This window comes from Oryx dammah, unplaced genomic scaffold (assembly GCF_014754425.2).
Source record: "Oryx dammah isolate SB20612 unplaced genomic scaffold, SCBI_Odam_1.1 HiC_scaffold_12, whole genome shotgun sequence".
NCBI classification, from domain to species: domain Eukaryota; kingdom Metazoa; phylum Chordata; class Mammalia; order Artiodactyla; family Bovidae; genus Oryx; species Oryx dammah.
Window position 1 is genome coordinate 10,283,043 of NW_024070196.1, and position 19,608 is coordinate 10,302,650.

Sequence of the window (19,608 nt, forward strand, 5' to 3'; positions counted from 1 at the left end):
TGTGTGTCTGTGTCTGTGTCTCTGTGTGTGTCTCTGTGTGTCCGTGTGTGTGTGTGTAAGTCGCTCAGTCATGTTTGAATCGAACCCAGGTCTCCCACATTGCAGGTAGATTCTTCACCAGCTGAACCACACGGGAGACCCAATACAGACTCGAGTCTCGGACAGTTCCAGCATTGAGGAGGTGCATGATCGAAGGAGCGTTGTTAAGCCCTCAGTGCTTCTGTGTCCTCATTGGTAAATGGGTGATAACAGCACCTTACAATTCATAGGGGTTCTTAATGCTTTAAATAAAACAAGATGGATCAAGAGTTTAGCACAGTGCCTGGCATACAGCTAATAAGTGAAGAGTTCTGTCACTGTGGTTTCTTCGGTCCAATTTCAGCCCCATCTCTCTCAAAGTCAGTAAGTTAACCAGCAACTATAAGTCTAAAAAGAGAGTCTTGTGATTTGTTTCATTTGACTGTTAAGATTTAAAAAATTAGAGGGGGAGGAAAGGATTGAGAACTTGGGATTAGCAAACTGGTAATACATAGGATGGATAAACAAGGTCCCATTCACTGTATAACACAGGGAACTATATCCAATGTCCTATGATTAATCACAATGGAAAAGAATATGAAAAAGAAAGCAAATATATGTATAACTGACTCACTTTGCTCTAAAGCAGAAATTAACACATTATAAATCAACTATACTCTGGTAAAAATTTTTTTAATGAAATATTCACTCTATACACAGCTCAACAGCTGTTGTTCCTAACAGCACCATTGGAAATGACATGATTTTGCCATTCAACCAAAATTTGTAAAAATAAATTACCTCTCAGTTTTTTTTTGGGGGGGGAGGACTAAAAAAATTTAAACAAATTTTTACAGTTCTGCCATGCCAGTAACTGTCCTTCACGAGACACTAAGACTAAGCCCACATTAAAGGGCAAACAGAAGAAGAACCACCACCCTGCCCACCGCATGTAACAGGAACACCCGGATCACGTGGCGGTTCCCTGAGCCTCTCTGCTACAAAACTGGTCAGTTTGGAAATCCGGTTGCAAGAGTCACACTTGGCAAATTAAAGCACCCTAACTACATCAAGGGCGGAGGGAAACAGGAACTACAGGAACATTGTCCACACCACTCCTTCTGCGTGTGCATGCTCAGTCCCCAAGTCACCGCTGACTTTCCAGCCCCACCCACTGAAGCCCACCAGGCCCTTCTGGCCATCAGATTACCCCAGAAAGAACGCTGGAGTGGGTTGCCATGCCCTCCTCCAGGGGATCCTCCTGACCCAAGAATCGAAGCCCAGTCTCGCCCATCTCCCCCACTGGCAGGAGGATTCTTTACCATGAGCACCACCTGGGAAGCCCACTACTCCTCCTACTAACTAGCAATCAGGCTACACAGTTGAAGAGAGAAAGTGCAACAGCCTCATCATTAAAGTAAGACCAAACTGTCAAAAGTCTGAAAGCATCATGGGGTGCTTTAATTTCAAAATAAGGATACTCTACAATTGCACTCATCTCACACGCTAGTAAAGTAATGCTCAAAATTCTCCAAGCCAGGCTTCAGCAGTACGTGAACCATGAACTTCCAGATGTTCAAGCTGGTTTTAGAAAAGGCAGAGGAACCAGAGATCAAATTGCCAACATCCGCTGGATCATGGAAAAAGCAAGAGAGTTCCAGAAAAACATCTGCTTCTGCTTTATTGACTATGCTAAAGCCTTTGACTGTGTGGATCACAATAAACTGTGGAAAATTCTGAAAGAGATGGGAATACCAGAGCACCTGACCTGCCTCTTGAGAAACCTGTATGCAGGTCAGGAAGCAACAGTTAGAACTGGACATGGAACAACAGACTGGTTCCAAAAAGGAAGAGGAGTACATCAAGGCTGTATATTGTCACCCTGCTTATTTAACTTCTATGCAGAGTACATCATGAGAAACGCTGGGCTGGAAGAAGTACAAGCTGGAATCAAGACTGCCGGGAGAAATATCAATAACCTCAGATATGCAGATGACATCACCCTTATGGCAGAAAGTAAAGAGGAAGTAAAGAGCCTCTTGATGAAAGCGAAAGAGGAGAGAGAAAAAGTTGGCTTAAAGCTCAACACTCAGAAAACGAAGATCATGGCATCCGGTCCCATCACTTCATGGGAAATAGATGGGGAAACAGTGGAAATAGTGCCAGACTTTATTTTTGGGGGCTCTAAAATCACTGCAGATGGTGACTGCAGCCATGAAATTAAAAGACACTTACTCCTTGGAAGGAAAGTTATGACCAACCTAGACAGCATATTCAAAAGCAGAGACATTGCTTTGCCAACAAAGGTCCGTCTAGTCAAGGCTATGGTTTTTCCTGTGGTCATGTATGGATGTGAGAGTTGGACTATAAAGAAAGCTGAGCACCGAAGAATTGAAGCTTTTGAACTGTGGTGTTGGAGAAGACTCTTGAGAGTCCCTTGGACTGCAAGGAGATCCAACCAGTCCATTCTGAAGGAGATCAGTCCTGGGTGTTCATTGGAAGGACTGACGCTGAGGCTGAAACTCCAATCCTTTGGCCACCTGATATGGAGAGCTGACTCATTTGAAAAGACCCTGATACTGGGATGGATTGGGGGCAGGTGATGGTTGGATGGCATCACTGACTTGATGGACGTGAGTTTGAATGAACTCTGGGAGTTGGTGACGGACAGGGAGGCCTGGCGTGCTGCAATTCATGGGGTCGCAAAGAGTCGGACACGACTGAGCAACTGAACTGAATGACTGACACACTGCACATTCACTAAGAGAACAACAATGCCGTAAATTCAGGGAGGTAAGTTAGCAGTCATCTAGGAATTTTTTTTCATAGTCATATGCAATTGCCCTGATAATTTTAACAAGGACAGAAAACGATCTCAGACAAAGCATACAAGAAATGATGTGAAAGCAGGAGAGACATGTGCCCTTCTTGACCTCAACATGGAAAAGCAGGGCTCTGGGAAGGGGGTGCAGGTGCATCTGAGTATGTGGGTGGCTGGGTTCTGGTGTTAACGATGAGGATGAGAAGAAAAGAGGAAAAAGCTAATACCCACCTCACTTCCAGATGTTACCAAGTCATTCCTGCCTTGTAAGCAAATTTTAACAAAGTGTGATGGAGAACCGGTGGATTGTGGCTGGAAAGCAGGGTGCTCACAGAGTTCCTAATGTCACCATCCTTTCCCTAGGGAAGGCATGTGTTTTCCCCCTAAAACTGCAACCTACACCTTCAGACAGCAAAGAAAGGGGTAGGAAAATTTGCTCCCAAAATATCAGAGAGTGATGACAGTGCAACTTTTTAATAATTTTCAACGAGTTAGTCGCCACCGCGGGGGAGTCTCTTACTTTTCTCCTGTACATACAGGTAGCCTTCCGCTGTGAACTGACTTGCTCGTTTGTGGTCCTTGGGATTCTGTCTGATCTTGTTCATAAGTTCTTCCACTTCTGACCTTGTTCCTTCAAAACGATTCCGTGTCTGAAATGGATTTAAGAAACACATATAAGTCTTAAGTTCATTTTTAAGCCATTTTAAGTACATTTTCAAGTCTCTGGATAGCTATAATTAAATTTGTAGCATTTTTCTACCAATTTCTCAAAACGTGCCCATCCTTTCCATTTTCTCTTCTTTGTTGAGATTATTGTGCAAAGAAAAAAAATTAGTGGTTAAGTAGTTAATAGACATATAGAAACAAAGGTTTCTAGAGGTTATTTACTTTGAAGACTTCTAACACCAAGAATAATTCCATTATTCAACATAAGAATTCATGCCTGCATGTCTCAGAATATTATTAAATCTTAGGTTTAAAAAACATAGATATAGGCCATAAAAGGAAGTCTTTCCTTTGCAACAATCAATCTGACTCATTACCAGCAATATATCTAAGTATTCAGAATCTGAAAAACTTACTTCTACTTTGCAAACTACTAAAACTCAGTGTCATTTTTCCCAGGCTGTGGTAATTGCACTTGGAAATGACATTTCTTCACAGAATAAAGAAGGGGGAGGGAAATCTCACCTACGAATAATGTCTTTGATATCTAAAGAGGCAAATCACATTTCTGAAGCCCTGGAGACGGGATGTCAATATCTCTGTCAAACGGCTAGACTGCAAACGGACACGCAAGGTGAAGTCACAAAATTACCCAGGCAAACCTGACGAGTCAGCACCACCAAGTTTCCGGACATTTCTTTCATCTACACTCAAAAATAATTGTATTAATACCGAAAAACTGCTGATGTGAAACTGTGGAGGAGCCGAGATGAAAAATTATTATTGAAATTCCTCCTCTCTCCTCCCTACAATGAAAGGGGTTACCAAGGGTTCTAAATGCAGAAAAATGATAGAATGGCCCATTTTTAGAGGGGGATGGAAAGTCTGATAAACGAAGATTGTAAAGGAGAAACTTAACCACAGAGGCTTATTTTAAACACAAGCTGAGAGGTTGTTTTTAATTCATTTATGCAGTCTAAAAATGTACGGGGTTGCAGAGATGGTGGGTGGGACTCACTTGTTGGTGGCCATCTCTTGCCTTCCCGTTTCTTATGCTCTGGGGTTTCCGGTCCGCATCTTAAAGCTAATTATACCCTAATTTTAGTCACCTTCTCTGTCACTTTACAGAGATTCTCCCCCTCTCTCACTTCTTTCCATCTGTGTCTAATATGCACACATGTACACACATGTGTGTCTGCTGCTGCTAAGTCGCTTCAGTCATGTCTGACTCTGTGCGACCCCATAGACGGCAGCCCACCAGGCTCCACCGCCCCCGGGATTCTCCAGGCAAGAGCACTGGAGTGGGTTGCCATTTCCTTCTCCAATGCAGGAAAGTGAAAAGTGAAAGGGAAGTCGCTCTATATATGCAAATGCTAGCACACACGTGTGTGCACAGACACACACACTGCCATTAACCTAACGAGTTGCATCCTAAACTCTCCTTATTTAAGTTAATGCTCACACTTTCCTGGATCTGACCGGCAGGGTCCCCTTCTGGCTGACTCCTGTTTCAATTCCTGTGTGTGTGCTCAGTTGCTCAGTCATGTCCAACTCTTTGTGACCGCATGGACTGTAGCCCGCCAGGCTCCTCTGTCCATGGGGATGCTTCAGGTAAGAATATTGGGGTGGGTTGCCAATTCCTATTCCAGGGGATCTTCCTCAACCAGGAACCGAATTCAAGCCTCTGGCATCTCCTGCACTGGTATGCAGATTCTTTGCCACTGGGAAGCCCCCATTCCAACTCTGCGTGTTTCCTTTCAGACAGTAAGAAACCTGGCTCTCGCGATTCCCGATGCATTTACTTATTTGCTCAACAAACACATCCACCTGATGTCGCCAACCTTCTCAAGCTTCCAGCCCCTCCTCTGCATTCTGCCTCTGTACCTCCCCCAGTCACTGCCCTCCTGCCTCCAAGGCTGGTGACTGCACCTGGAAGGGAAAAGGTTAGCTACATTTTTAATGTATCACTTTAGGTAAATTATGTATGAGGGCAAATTTTACATTTTAAAAAATCAGAGCCCAAATAATAGAATGGCTGGGCTTCCCTGGAGGTTCAATGGGAAAGAACCCACCTGGCAATGCAAGAGATGTGGGTTTGATTCCTGGGTCAGGAAGACCCCCTGGAGAAGGAAGGGGCAACCCACTCCAGTGCTCTAGCCTAGGCAATTCCATGGACAGAGGAGCCTGGTGGGCTATAGTCCAGGGGGTTGCAAAAGAGCTGGACACAACTTAGCAACAGCAACAGAACAGTGACTGGAATCTAGCAATTTCTGGTTCTAAATTCCAGGTGTACAGGAAGAGACCATCAAATAATAATAATGTTAGACTATAAATGTTACTAGGTCACATGAGAGGGTTTACACTGAGATTTTGGTTGTTCAGTTCTAAGTCGTTTCCGATGCTTTGCGGCCCCGTGGACTACAGCACACCAGGCTGAGAAATCAGTTTACAGTGCTTTAATCCTCACAATAACCTAGAGAGAGTCTAGCATCTCTAATGCTTATAAAACACCATTGCTGTATTTCCTTTCCTTGCATGCTTTGGTTAAAAAAAAAAACACACATTTCCAAACCGGTGAGTCTTAAGTCTCATAATAAATATATTATTACATTACCTGTTGGGGGGAGGAGGATTCAAAGTGGGGACTAAGCAGGAATTCAAATACTTCGGCGTATTTACAAAACTGGCAGGGAGGGGAGAGAAGGCACTGCTCACAGCAAGTCTGACCCAGAAATAAAGCTTAACAGGCAGACAGCAAGGCTTCCCAGACGGCACTAGAGGTAAAGAATCTGCCTGCCAATGCAGGAGACACGGGAAACTCGAGTTCAGTCCCTGGGTGGGGAAGATCCCCCGGAGGAGGGAATGGCACCCCACTCCAGTATTCTCGCCTGGGAAATCCCACGGACAGATGAGCCTGGGAGGGTACAGTCCTTGGGGTCGCAAAAGAATCAGACGCGACTGACCACACACATGGCTCACACAGGCAGATAGCAAAGACCGATTTCAAGTTCAGATTGCCATTTTTCATTCAAGCTTTCTCATCCTGGCCCTATGACCTCATCCAGGGAGCAAAAGAAGACAGAGGATAATTAAAAATACAAGGAGGGCTTCATGAAGGAGCTGTAAAACATCAGGGGTAGGTCCCCCGCAGCCTGCTTTAGTAACCTCCCCAAACAATAAAACAGAAAGGAAGGGGGCAGGGCTCTCCACACATACCCCTCCCCGCAGCCCCAACTCATCCCCTCAAGAGCCTTATGAAGGGGGAGAGGGCCAGGTAAGGAGGGGCATGCAATGGACGCCAGACCAACAGGTGATCAGGTCTAAACACCTGAAGGACAGCTTCCATGGGGACAAGGGGACTGCAGGTTAGAACTGCTGAGAGGCAGGCATGAGCCGAAGCTTCCCACCCGTACCCAAGTCTGAGGTCTTACCACTAAAGGGACGCCCACGTCACCCAGGAACTGTTAAGGTCCAAGGAAGCCAAATGGCCACAGCAGGATGTTACCCAACTCCTGTATTTACTGACCCCAGATGTTCCAGGAGTGAACCTATTTCTAGCCCAACATTAAATCTGAAATCAGTGACTTTGGGCCCTGGAATAAGCCTGCCCAAGTTCCAATGCCACCCGGCCTTAAAGCGGTATGACTTGAGGAAGTTATTTTTCCTCCTTTTCCTCACCTGCGCAAGTAGGAATTTGAAAATCTACATCACAGGACATTTCTGAAGACTACATGTTACGACACATTTGTATAGTAAACAAATTGCACATAGGTAACACGTGGCATGTGGCAACAAAATAAGTGTTTATGATTATTTTAATTGCAATTAAGCCTCTCAATAGTGACAATTAGTCTCTAACAAAGGAAAGAAGAGAATCTTCAGTACAAAACTAAAATTGTATTATTTTACATCTGAGTGAAAGAGAAAGTACATTTTCAATTTTTGCGGGGGGGAGGAATTATAAAGGCTAATCATGGCCCTATAAACAGAGGGGGGCAGAAACAGTGCTGTCTGGAGGCGAGAAGAGGAGCAAACAGGATTACAAAGTGACCACAAACAGGCCCACCCCTCAGAAAGCATCACGTCCGTGTTTCACAGTCATTTCCAATCTCTCTCTTTTTGTCACAGAGTTTACTTTGGTGTTCTACTCTTCTCACAAAACTGTAACAAACACATGTGTGTGCATATCCATAAATTCTTATTAACCTTTCTTAGTATCTTCTAGGGACTCCAGAACACTAAAATTTCTCGGGTTCTACTTATTCCAGAAGAATTCTATTCTAGTCTCTCTGGGGATAGAGATCAGAAAATGTTTTTAATTAATCTTTAAAATATCCTTTCATTTTGACGCAAGTTACATTCTTCTGGAAAAAATGTAATTTTAAAAACCCATCTTGCTCTTTTTTGCTGCCCATCAATTACTCTAGATTATGGGACCTGGAAAAAGACTGTGTCTCTCTCAAAAAAAGGCCTAGCCATTTTACAACAGAAAAGGTGAAACCAGGAGGGGGAAAACAGGTTACTCTACTTTTAAGTAACTTTTCCTTTTTTTCTGATTATAAAACTGTTTTTCCATTTTTTACTACAGGGAAATACCTAAAAGTTGACCAAAATTGTCTCTAACATTATAGAACAGAGATAGTTAACTCTAAGATTTGGTGTCAACACCTAGGTATATTTCCTTCAATACATAAATACACACAGTATAAAAAGTATCACAAAGAAATCAGTCAGAGAAAGACAACTGTCATCACCTAAATGTGGAATCTTGAAAAATAAACAAACTTATTTATAAAACTGACTCACAGACATAGAAACTTATGCTTACCAAAGAGGAAGTGGGGAGGGATAAATTAGGAATTTATCCTAATTTATACATATCACTATGCATAAAGGGCTGCCCAGGTGGCTCTCGCGGTTAAGAGCCGATGCAAGAGGCGTAAGAGATGTGGCTTCGGTCCCTGGGTCAGAAGATCCGCTGAGGAGGGCAGGGCAACCCACTCCAGTATTCTTGCCCGGGGAGTTCCAGGGACAGAGGAGCCCGGCGGGCTACCGTCCACGGGCTGCGTTTGACACGGCTGAAACGTCTTAGCGTGCACACATGAAACGGGCGAACACCAGGGACCTACTGTGCAGCGTGAGGAACTATATTCAATGTCGTGTAATAATGTATAAAGGAAAACAATCTGAGCAAGAATGCACCTGTATCTATGTATGAATCACTCTGCTGTACACCAGAAACTAACACTGCATTTTAAATCCGCTACCCATCAAGAGAAGGGAAATGGCAACCCACTCCAGGGTCCTTGCCTGGAAAATCCCACGGACAGAGGAGCCTGGCGGGCTGCAGTTCACGGCGTCGCGAAGAGTCAGACTCGACTGAGTAACTAAGCACAGTTCATACGTCAGTTAAAACCAAACAGGGTCTTTCCTGGTGGTGTGGGCGGATAAGAATCTGCCCACCAGTGCAGGGGACACGGGTTCAATTCCTGGTCCGCGAAGATCCCACCTGTCATGGGGCAACTCAGCCTGTGCGCCAAAACTCCTAAGCCTGAGCTCCAGAGCCCGGGACCCACAACGAGACGAATCTCTGCAACAGGAAGGTCACAAACGGCAAGCAGAGAAAGTGTGTGTGCAGCAGCGAAGTCACGGAGCAGCTAAAACCAGATTCTTAAACAGAAAGAGGCACACACAGCTGGGATTATTTTTTAATTGGAGGATAACTGCTTTAAGATCTTGCGCTGGTTTCTGTCATACAAGGTGGATCAATCATCAGTTCAGTTGCTCAGCCGTGTCCGACTCTTTGCGACCCCATGAACCGCAGCACGCCAGGCCTCCCTGCCCATTACCAACTCCCAGAGTTCACTCAGACTCACGTCCATGGAGTCAGTGATGCCATCCAGCCATCTCATCCTCTGTCGTCCCCTTCTCCTCCTGCCCCCAATCCCTCCCAGCATCAGACTCTTTTCCAATGAGTCAACTCTTCGCATGAGGCGCCCAGAGTACTGGAGTTTCAGCCTCAGCATCAGTCATAACCACATATAAATCCCCTCCCTCTGGAACCCCCCTGCCCTGTGCCCCCACCCCACTCCTCCAGTTACAGGGCACCAGGCTGAGCCCTCGTGTGACGTAAGCGCTTCCCACCAGCCAGCCGTTTCCCACAGGGCGGCGTGTACAGCCAGTGGCACTGTCTGGCGCTGCCCCACCCTCCTCTGCCCTCGCCCAGCTGGGACTTTGTATCGTGCAGTCTTCATTCAATACACTGCGAGCTGGCATCATCGGAGGATGGGACAAACGGCTGAGAACAGTACCTTACTGAGGCACCGCAGGCGAGGCGGAGTGCGTGGCGCGCGTTTCCAGGGCGCTCGTCTTGCTGAAGGGAAGAGAATGAGCTAGAAGCGCAAGCGCAGAGCACGGCGGCTCGCGGGTGTCCCCACGCTGAAGGTGAGGCGGAGGCGCAGCGGCCTCGGGAAGAGCCCGAGCAGAAGGCAGAGGAGGACTCACAGGGACGGTGGGGCGCTCGGGCAGCTCACTGAGGGCGATCCTGACGCTCCGGGGACACAGGAGAGGGCTTCTTCTCAGTAACTCACTCTCTGCCCTTTCTTTGTGGGAAACTAAGGTGACCAAGCGTGTGCGCTAAGTTCTAAACAGACTAAGGCTACAGGCCAGGCGAACCATCTCAGCCAGTAGCCTGGCTCCAAGTTTTGCTCACAGTAGTTCACGTCTGAGTACTGTTCCTTCCCACTGAAATCCTGACTCTCTCCCCAACTGTTCTGGGGTGTGTAAGGTAGGCCATGGGGTCGCGAAAGAGTCAGACACTGCTTAGCGCCTACCCAGCAACAAGGTAACTATAGCCCCCGGACCCCGGAGGTCCACATAAGCGAGCAACGCAGGCCTCCGGAGCCCCCAGGAGAGGCTGAGGAGTCCCCACACCTCGGCCCAGACCCGGAGGGCCCGCGGTTCCTCAGGCAGGCGCCTGAGCTGTCACCCAGGCCCACACGCAGATGGCTGGGCGCTGGATTTAATGCTCTGCCGTGGCCGCCTTGAAATTCTTCATTCTTGAATAAGGGGGCCTGCCTCCTCATTTTACACAAATTACGGGTTAGTTCTGCCTGAAGGTTCTCATCCAGACCAGCCAGCCCTGCCCTTGACAGGTGAGCTACAGACACAGACACACAGTCAGGTAGTGGAGAAAAAACAAGCAAAAAAATCAAGATAATCACCTCATCTTCTAAACTAACTATGGAACATGCTTTTGACAACACTGTGTTCCGCCGTCTGCAGAAGTCTTCTGATACATCACAGCATCGTTAGACTAAGTGTTCTACCGACAGAGGCAGCTTTGAAGTTAGGACTAACCCACATAGAGACACCGTGACATATTTTTAAACTGTGTCACGTTATATCACTGATATTTATCACTGATATTGGTGAAGGGAGGACTCGACTCTTATTTGTCATATGACTCAGCAGAATGTACAATCTTCAAATACAAACTGACACATCAATTACAAAACATGAGAGATTTCATTATCTGTATTCCCAAGTGTAGGGAACTATACCAAAATAACCTAGAAACAAGATCTACACAAAAACCCCTCACTCTCAATTTCTAAGATTGTAAGAAGCTGAAGGTCAGGTAGCAAGCAGTACAGAGATTCCCATCTTTCTCCTGGTATGTCTTTCAGGATGAGCTAGGGGTTTGTCCCAAGACTCACTCACTATACTCTCAACAACATTTGAAATTATACTAAACATAACTTGAATAGCTTTTCAAGGAAAAAACTTCCAACTTCCAAAATCAACTATAAAGTTTTGAAATGGAAAACATCTACCTTCTGATCAAATCACACATTATACTGTTTAAAAGATTATGCTGTGCTGTGCTAAGTCGTTTCAATCGTGTCCAACTCTTTGCAGCCCTGTGAACTGTAGCCCACCAGACTCCTCTGTCCATGGGATTCTCCAGGCAAGAATCCTGGAGTGGGTTGCCATGCCCTCCTCCAGGGGATGTTCCTGACCCAGGGATCAAGTCCAAGTCTCTTAAGTCTCCTGCACTGGCAGGCAGGCTCCTTACCACTGGTGCCACCTGGGAGACCCATTTAACAGATTAGGTTCTTTAAAAATCTCTATTCAAGACCTCACAGAAAGTATACTTCTTCCAGGAAAACAATAAAGGACCAATAGCAACTATGAACACCAATATATTAGTGAATATGCACAAAACACGGGAAAGAAATTCCACTGGAACCATGAGCCTATGTGGGAATAAAAGTCAAATAAGTCATACAGGGAACGAAAGAAATTTAGATTACAATTGAAATGCCTTAAATCAAAACTGGAGGACGGTTTTGTCTTTCATACAGATCACTTAGAATTACACAACAAAAGTTATCCTGAGAACGATCTTACAAAATGTAGAATGACTAGGTCATATCACCATAAGGCATGTTTCAAAGCTGCTAAGAGAGTAGGCATTCAATGTTATCATCACAAGAAAAAAAAAAAATTTAACTACGGGAGGTGACTGATGTTAACTAAAGTGGAAATAATCTTGCAATTAGTAAATTGTCAAGCTGTACCGCTTATACAGAGCTGTGTGTCAATTATATCACAAGAAAATTGGGGGGGATTAGGCAAAATATGTGAAATTTTATTATAACAACATAGCTCATGACTTTTTGAAAATGAGAGGAAAATTAATTATAGAAAATGAATTCGTCTTTCAAAAAAGCAGCCGCCAGGTGGCAGTGTCCTGAGCCTCCGTTAGCTGGAGAGCAGCTGTTATACTGAGAACTGACCAGAAGGTGGCAGCATAGCCTCAGTTTCCCAGTACCAACAGCTCAGCCTTAAGGCTTTTCATACACCAAAGAAAGAAATCAAAACTACACCTCTCAAATGTCTTTTTTTTTTTTTTTTTAAGAGAGAGGTTCATTTCCTTACATTCTGAATGTTGATCTGTAGTTCCATTTTGTAGTGATTGAAGTCTTTGGCAAGTTCATGGCCCTGATGATAGAAAGTAAACATTCCCTGAAAAAACGACAGCATCTAAAACAAAGGAGAAAAGGCAATATTAGCGCGTGCACCCACACACACACACACACACACACACACACAACCCGCAGGGGAAAAATAAAACAGCCACATGTCCCCACATATCATTATGATTCTACTAATGTAAAATAATTCAAAGCTAGTCACTAGAATTCAACTAAATCTAACTGCATTTTATTCATTAATTGCTCCCTATAAAAACAGAATGAAGGATCTGCGATTTTTTCCTCAATAGCAGAGCCATTAGATAGCTGTAGAGAAGAAATGGAATTCTACATCACCCCTTGTCCTTTCTCTTTAAAAAAGAAAAAAATCTTTACTGATTTATTTCTGGTTCTTTGTTGCTGTGGGGCTTTTCTCTGGTTGCAGCGAGTGTGGACCACTCTCTGGATGTGGGGCACAGGCTCTAGAGTGCACGGGCTTCAGTACTGGCAGCACGTGGGCTCAGCAGCTGCGGACCCTGGGCTCTGGAGCACAGGCTCCACGGTTCTGGCCCCCGGGCTTCATTGCTCCATGGCATGTCGCATTTCCCAGACCAGGGATCGAACTCATGTCTCCTGTGCTGGCAAGTGGATTCTTGAGCACTGAGCCACCAGGAAAGCCCCCATTTGTCCTTTTTAATCAAGAGAACCCCTATATTCATTTAAAATGAAACCTCATCCCTACAGGCCAATAGAACTTATCGGAAAGTGAAATACAGATCAGAGTCAAAAGCTCTTTCAAAGGGCACCCAGTGTAGGGCACCCTCTCTGTTGTTGACAAAGATGCTCCGTGACTGAGGCAGAGAGGGCAGAGGCAGGGCAGTAATCAAACCCCGGGCTTCCTACAAACTCCCGACCCTCTTGACCCAGAGGGCAGCCGCCTCTGCTCCACAAGTGAGCAAATCTACAATGAGAATGATCGGAAGTGAGAGTTCAGGGATCCACCGTCTGCAGAATGTCACATCGGGTAGTGCTGAGGGATTTGGGACTCTGACGTCCAGTGGCCAGCAGAGGTCAATTCCCCACTGGGGCCAATTACTGACATTTCTCCACTTCGAAGTCTACATTTGCTAAATGGCATAATTAAAATATCTCCTTAATAGAGTACTGTGTGGAATCCACGCTCAATCACAGAAAAGTGCTTAGAATGACCTAAACAATGACAAAGCACTGTAAATGTCCACACACAAAAAGAGTAGGCCATTATTATGGTTGCTCATAAGAAGAAAGCTCGAAGGAGGTTTTCTCTGTTTAACTTAGGGTAATTGCATGACTCCACTGGACCACAGCTTCCACCAATACTAATTTCTCATTAACACTTACTTGGTTCTTCAGTTTGTTTCTCAACATCATACATACAATAGATAAACTGTATGGCATGTGAATTATACCTCAGTAAAGCTTTTTTTTTTTTAAATCACATGCAATATAGCCTATATTAAAATTAAAGTGACTCTTGAGAATCATGGATCTCAGTGTATATCTGTTTTTTGGGTGTTTTGGTTTTTTTTCGCTAAAAAAACTATGAAATATCCTTTGTTCTGATTCAGAAGATATATATTCATAGATATATTAACATAAAAATAAGTGAAGCTCTCAGAGTACACCTACATAAACACAAATGAAAATCACATGTTTCTAAAATAAGTGTAAAGAATGTCAGAGTAACTCACAAAGTAGTTTCAAATGTTCTGCATACTGGTTCTTAATTTAGGTTGCATGAAAGTGAAAGTCACTCAGTAGTGTCTGATTCTTGGCAACTCTATGGACTATACACAGTCCATGGAATTCTCCAGGCCAGAATACTGGAGTGGGTAGCCTTTCCCTTGTCCAGGGGATCTTCCCAACCCAGGGATCGAACCCAGGTCTCCTGCATTGCAGGTGGATTCTTTACCAGCTGAGCCACACGGGAAACCCAAGAACACTGAGTAGGTAGCCTATCCCTTCTCCAGGGGCTCTTCCTGAATTGAACTGGGGTCTTCTGCATTGCAGGCAGACTTTTTACCAACTAAGCTATTGTATAAGTATTGTGAATTGTATTAGAAATAACTTGTTACCAGTCATTGTTGAAAGTACCAAGGTTTGGATGGATGCACTTGCCTTAGAAACAAACTTAAGTGGAATAAAGTTTATCCCATAAACACCCCCACGCTCACTCACATTCCAGTAACTTCATGGGAATTCTTGTTAAGGGTGGAGTCACAACTAGGATGGGAGTAGTTGCACGTGACTGCAGTGTCCTTGTGGCCACGCAGCCAAAGGGATAATATTCATTCCACTGCTGCGCAAATAGGGCCAAGAACCGCAACCCAGTGGCGGGATTTTGACTCCACGGGGACCTGGGCGCACTGTGTACAATTTACGACATCTTGTGGTGTGTCTATGCATCACGGCCTGTAGCAACCACAAATGAGACCTTGAAAGAAACAGATTCCTGTTCTCTATCACGACATTCGACTCACAGAGAAACTTGCTGTTTCTACTTACGGGTTCCACAAACTCAAACTTCTTCCTTTCTTGGATTTCCTGAAGCTTACACACATATTCAAGAGACAGTTCATAAAAGTGTTGCCGATTCTGTTCCACTTGGATATCTGCCTGTGTTAAAACAAAGGAGGCGGTCAGATTAGAGATGGTGTGACGTGAAACTCTTTATCCGAGGTCTGCAAAGCTCCCATCTATGGGCCGAATATGGCCAGCTGCCTGTTCTCCTAAACGAGGTTGTGCTGGACACAGCCATGACCACTCTGTGACGTATCTTCCATGTAGACTTCCCAGCTACGACAGCTGAACTGAGCTGTCCCAAGAGGGACCTCATGGTCTTCAAATATGTTAAAATACTTATTAGTATCTGACTGTCTGCAGAAGTAGTTTGCCAACCCCTGCTCATCTCTGTGATGAGGTTGACTCCTAAGGACTGAACATCACGCAGTCTTGCTCTTCACGAGAAACCTCCCCCAACCACAACTGACACACACGTTGGAACCCTACACCCAGACTCCGAACTACACAAACAGTGTTTCCACTGACAAGTCGCCTAAGCATGAAGTGGCCTGGGAAGGAGGACTGAACAAATCCCAGTCGCCACAGCACTCCTGAGTGAAAACAGCAGGTGAAGAAGTGGCAACAGCCCCACTGCAAGAACTCGGCTCCCAGGCGAGGCCAGGCTTGACGCCCAGCTGCAGGGAGCCACGCTCCTACGCCCTCAGCACACCCAGCCCTTGGAGGCGAGCAGGCACAGATGGCCGGCAGACTACTCCAGAAAGAGGGCCCAGGTTCTCTTGTCTAACTAGAAAGGCGCTGGGAGAGGCGATGGCTCCACACAGGAACGGTGGAGAAAACTCTGGCCCTCAGAACAGTTCCTATACGGCACCCTGTAGTTTTTACCTGGACATTTCTCCAAAGAGGCCATATCTAAACACATGGAAAGATGCTCAGCATCGTTCACCATCAGGGAACTACAAATCAAAACCACCGGTTACACTGTGGTGTACACACTCACCTCACGCTTATCAAAAAAAAAAAAAAAACAGAAAATAGCAAAACAGACCTATCCCCAGAACAAAACAGAAAACGAAAAGTACTGGTGAAGATGCAGAGAAGCGAGCTTTGTACACTGCCGACGTGAACGCAAAATGACGCAGCTGCTATGGAAAACAGTATGGCCGTTCTCTACAAAAAAATTAAAGATAGAATGACCGTATGCCCTTAAGAGTTCCATTTCGGGGTATACACTCACAAGAACTGCAAGCAGGGTCTCAAACAGATACTTGCTCACCCACACTGACAGCAGCTAAACGGTAGAAATAACCAAAGTGCCCACTGACAGATGAAGGGATAATCAAAATCTGGTCTACACAGATAATGGAATATTATTCAGCCTCAGACTGGAAGGGAATTCTGGCACGTGGCTCAACATGGATGAAGCCTGAGGACATTAAGATGTCAAGTACATGTTGGCACTTGCCTTGTACCTCTGCAAGGATTAAATCATGAGCTGCTATAGCCGCTGACCCTCAAAACCCCCTGAAAAGGAGTTCAGGGCGGAGAGCAGAAATGAAGCACTCTGTGCTCTGGGAAAAACTGGCAGGACAGGTCTTCAGATAGCTACATATTTTCAGGAGTTGATTTTATGAGCCCAATTCTTGTATCTCTTCCTATCTAGAAAAGCACTAAAATCCTTCATGGAGATGTCTGCTCCTCGTGACTAGCAGTCACCCTCACAAAACTACCAGAAACCTTCCACACAGAAAAACACATGCTTCAGTGCACACACACCCCCTTCAACAAAATCACAAAAATACTGACCTTCCCTCCACCACTTTGGAGCAGTTTCTTAGAGCTATCTGAAATGCTGTCTCCCAGGCTATAGTCCTCATTTTGCCCCAAATAAAACTTCCTCACAACTCTCAACTCACAACGTTGTACAATTATTCTCGTCAACAATGCTAAATGAAATGAGCCAATCACAAAAGGACAGATGCGATTGCTCTTCCATGAGGTACCTGGAAGAGTGAAATTCACAGAGACAGGAAGTAGAATGGTGGTTAGGAGCTGGAGGGAAGACGGCTGGGGAGTTACAGTTTAGTGGGAAGCACAGAGTTTCCCTATTTAAGCCTTTAGGAGTTCGAACGTGGGGGTGACCACATTTAATGACACTGAACAAACTATCTCCTTGAACATAGTTAAAATCGTATCTTGCTATATTTTGGGCTTCCCTTGTGGCTCAGCTGGTAAAGAATCCGCCTGCAATGCAGGAGACCCAGGTTCAATCCCTGGGTTGGAAAGATCCCCTGGACAAGGGAAAGGCTACCCTCTGGCCTGGAGTATTCCATGGACTGTATAGTCCATGGGGTTACAAAGAGTCAGACATGACTGAACGGCTTTCACTTCACCTGCTATATTTTACCACAACAAAATTTTAAGTTTTTGGAAAAAAAAGGTAACAGGTAATAATTTTTTGGCATCATATCACTTTTTAATTAATGTTTAAATATAATAAACGCATCTTACTGATGAAATGAAATACTTTCTGCTGTATGTGTAAACATCAGCCTTTCAAATGTAAATTTCTGAGCCCGGGAAAACAATACCAGCTATGCATCAGGTAAGCGTACTGAGGGGCTTGGGGGGATGCCAGGAAAGCATAGGAGGCAGCCACCGTCATATTCTCCACCTGTTATGGTAAACATTTCCTGGAGAAGGCAATGGCATCCCACTCCAGTATTCCTGCCTGGAGAATTCCATGGATAGAAGAGCCTGGTGGGCTACAGTTCATGGGGTCGCAAAGAGTTGGACACAACTGAGCGACTAACATACACACACGGTAAACACTAAGGCTATGAACAATCATGAAACAGGATTCGGCCCCAGATAGCTGAGACGTACATGAAAGGAATGGATTCAATGAGTGCAGACACTTGCATCTTCCCATACATAGAAGACCAGACTGTGATCCATGTGACCTGTGGTGCTGGAGAAGGCTCTTGAGAGTCTTGGACTGCAAGAAGATCAAATCAGTCAACCCTAAAGGAAATCAACCTTAAATATTCATTGGAAGGACTGCTGCTGAAGCCGAAACTCCAATACTTTGGCCACCTGATGTGAAGAGCCGATTCATTAGAAAAGACCCTGAAGCTAGGAAAGATGGAAGGTGGGAGGAGTAGGGGGCGACAGACAACTCAATGGACAGTTTGAACAAGCTCTGGGAGATGGTGAAGGACAGGGAAGCCTGGCTTGCTGCATTCCATGGGGTTGCAAAGAGTCAGACACAACTTAGCAACTGAACAACAACATACATATAAGAATGCTAAATTCCTTGAGATTATCTGGCTTTCCTTAATTAACAGACTGCCTCCCGCCACCCCCACCTTGCTACAAACTTCTATATATCCTGACTCCTTTCCTCACCTCCTCGGGAGCAGTCTCTTGGGATCACTTTGAGATGCTCTCTCCTTGCTGGAAACCCTCGTAATTTACACCGAAAAAAAGAACTCTTTCAGACTGTGACTACTTGTTCAGCCAATGTGACTAAGTCAAATGTTTCTTATTAAGCCAAATTTTCTACCTAATACTCATAGAAATCATGACTTTTTTGCCTCTAATGACCAGACATTGAGCTCAGCCAGAAGCAGTTAACAGGCACACCTCCCAGGAAAATCAATGCAAGTGTGTTGAGTATTTACTAAAATGGAGCTATGGGGGATTTAAGGGTGAGTCTTTCATGTTGTTGTTAATGGGAAATGCCTTTCAAGAAAATTTCACCAGGATCAGACTTACCAAGGTTGTTTTCTTTCTTTCTTTTTTTTTTTTTTTTTGAGTTGATTCTCTCTCCTGGTTGTGCTCCTATATTGCTGCTCAGCTTCTATTCACAGCCTCCTAATGTTCTGAGTGTTCAGAACTGCTGTGCCAGGCACAGAGAGATCTTATCACCAGAATCCCTGGGATTGTAGATAACCCATCATTTACGCCACCACCACAGACATCCAAATTACACCCAGCAGCACAGTCCTTTAGCTCGACTCTGTCTAAAAGGCAATCACTATATAAGTGGTATAAGAAGAAATGTATTTCGTCTTTGTCCCAGGTTCCTGGCACAAATCTCCTAAAACCCTTGGAATTTCCTGACTGAAGGAAGTGTCTGCTGTCATTTGTAAGGAGCCCTGAGTGAGAACACTCCTGTTTGTGCTAATAAGGTGGCTTTGGGGGAGGCCCCAAGGCAGCACTGATCAGAAGGTTAGAACCTTGGCCCCACCCACTGGCCCTCAGGAAGTGGGAAGCACTACAGATTAAGTTCTGTAGCAACTCTTGAATACAGGTTCATAAGCTTCCAGGCTGGCAATGTAAAAAATCAGTAACAGAAAACTCAATTAAACAGAGCTGGGTCACCAGAGTGGGAGCGCTCGTGGCTTCCAACAACAGAGCCCAAGAGAAAGAAGGAAGATGACTCTTCTCACCTGGCCAGGACTCAGCCCAAGAAAAGCCATGGCCTCTGTTGACTAGAGACTCCCTGTCCCTCACAATCAAGGGGGTCTCCTTCATGCGTCAGGTGGGAACGTGCCCTTGGCT

General features: G+C 45.1%; 1 protein-coding gene across 1 annotated transcript in view; it reads right to left on the reverse strand.

Moving 5' to 3' along the window:
• ARHGAP10 (Rho GTPase activating protein 10) overlaps positions 1 to 19,608 on the reverse strand; it is a 369,765-nt gene that overhangs the window by 208,831 nt on the left and 141,326 nt on the right. The window contains exons 6-8 of the mRNA XM_040251356.1: positions 15,028 to 15,138; positions 12,449 to 12,553; positions 3,360 to 3,489 (exon numbers count right to left, since the gene is read on the reverse strand). Coding sequence (XP_040107290.1) covers positions 3,360 to 3,489; positions 12,449 to 12,553; positions 15,028 to 15,138 — 346 coding nt within the window. The remainder of the gene's footprint in view (positions 1 to 3,359; positions 3,490 to 12,448; positions 12,554 to 15,027; positions 15,139 to 19,608) is intronic.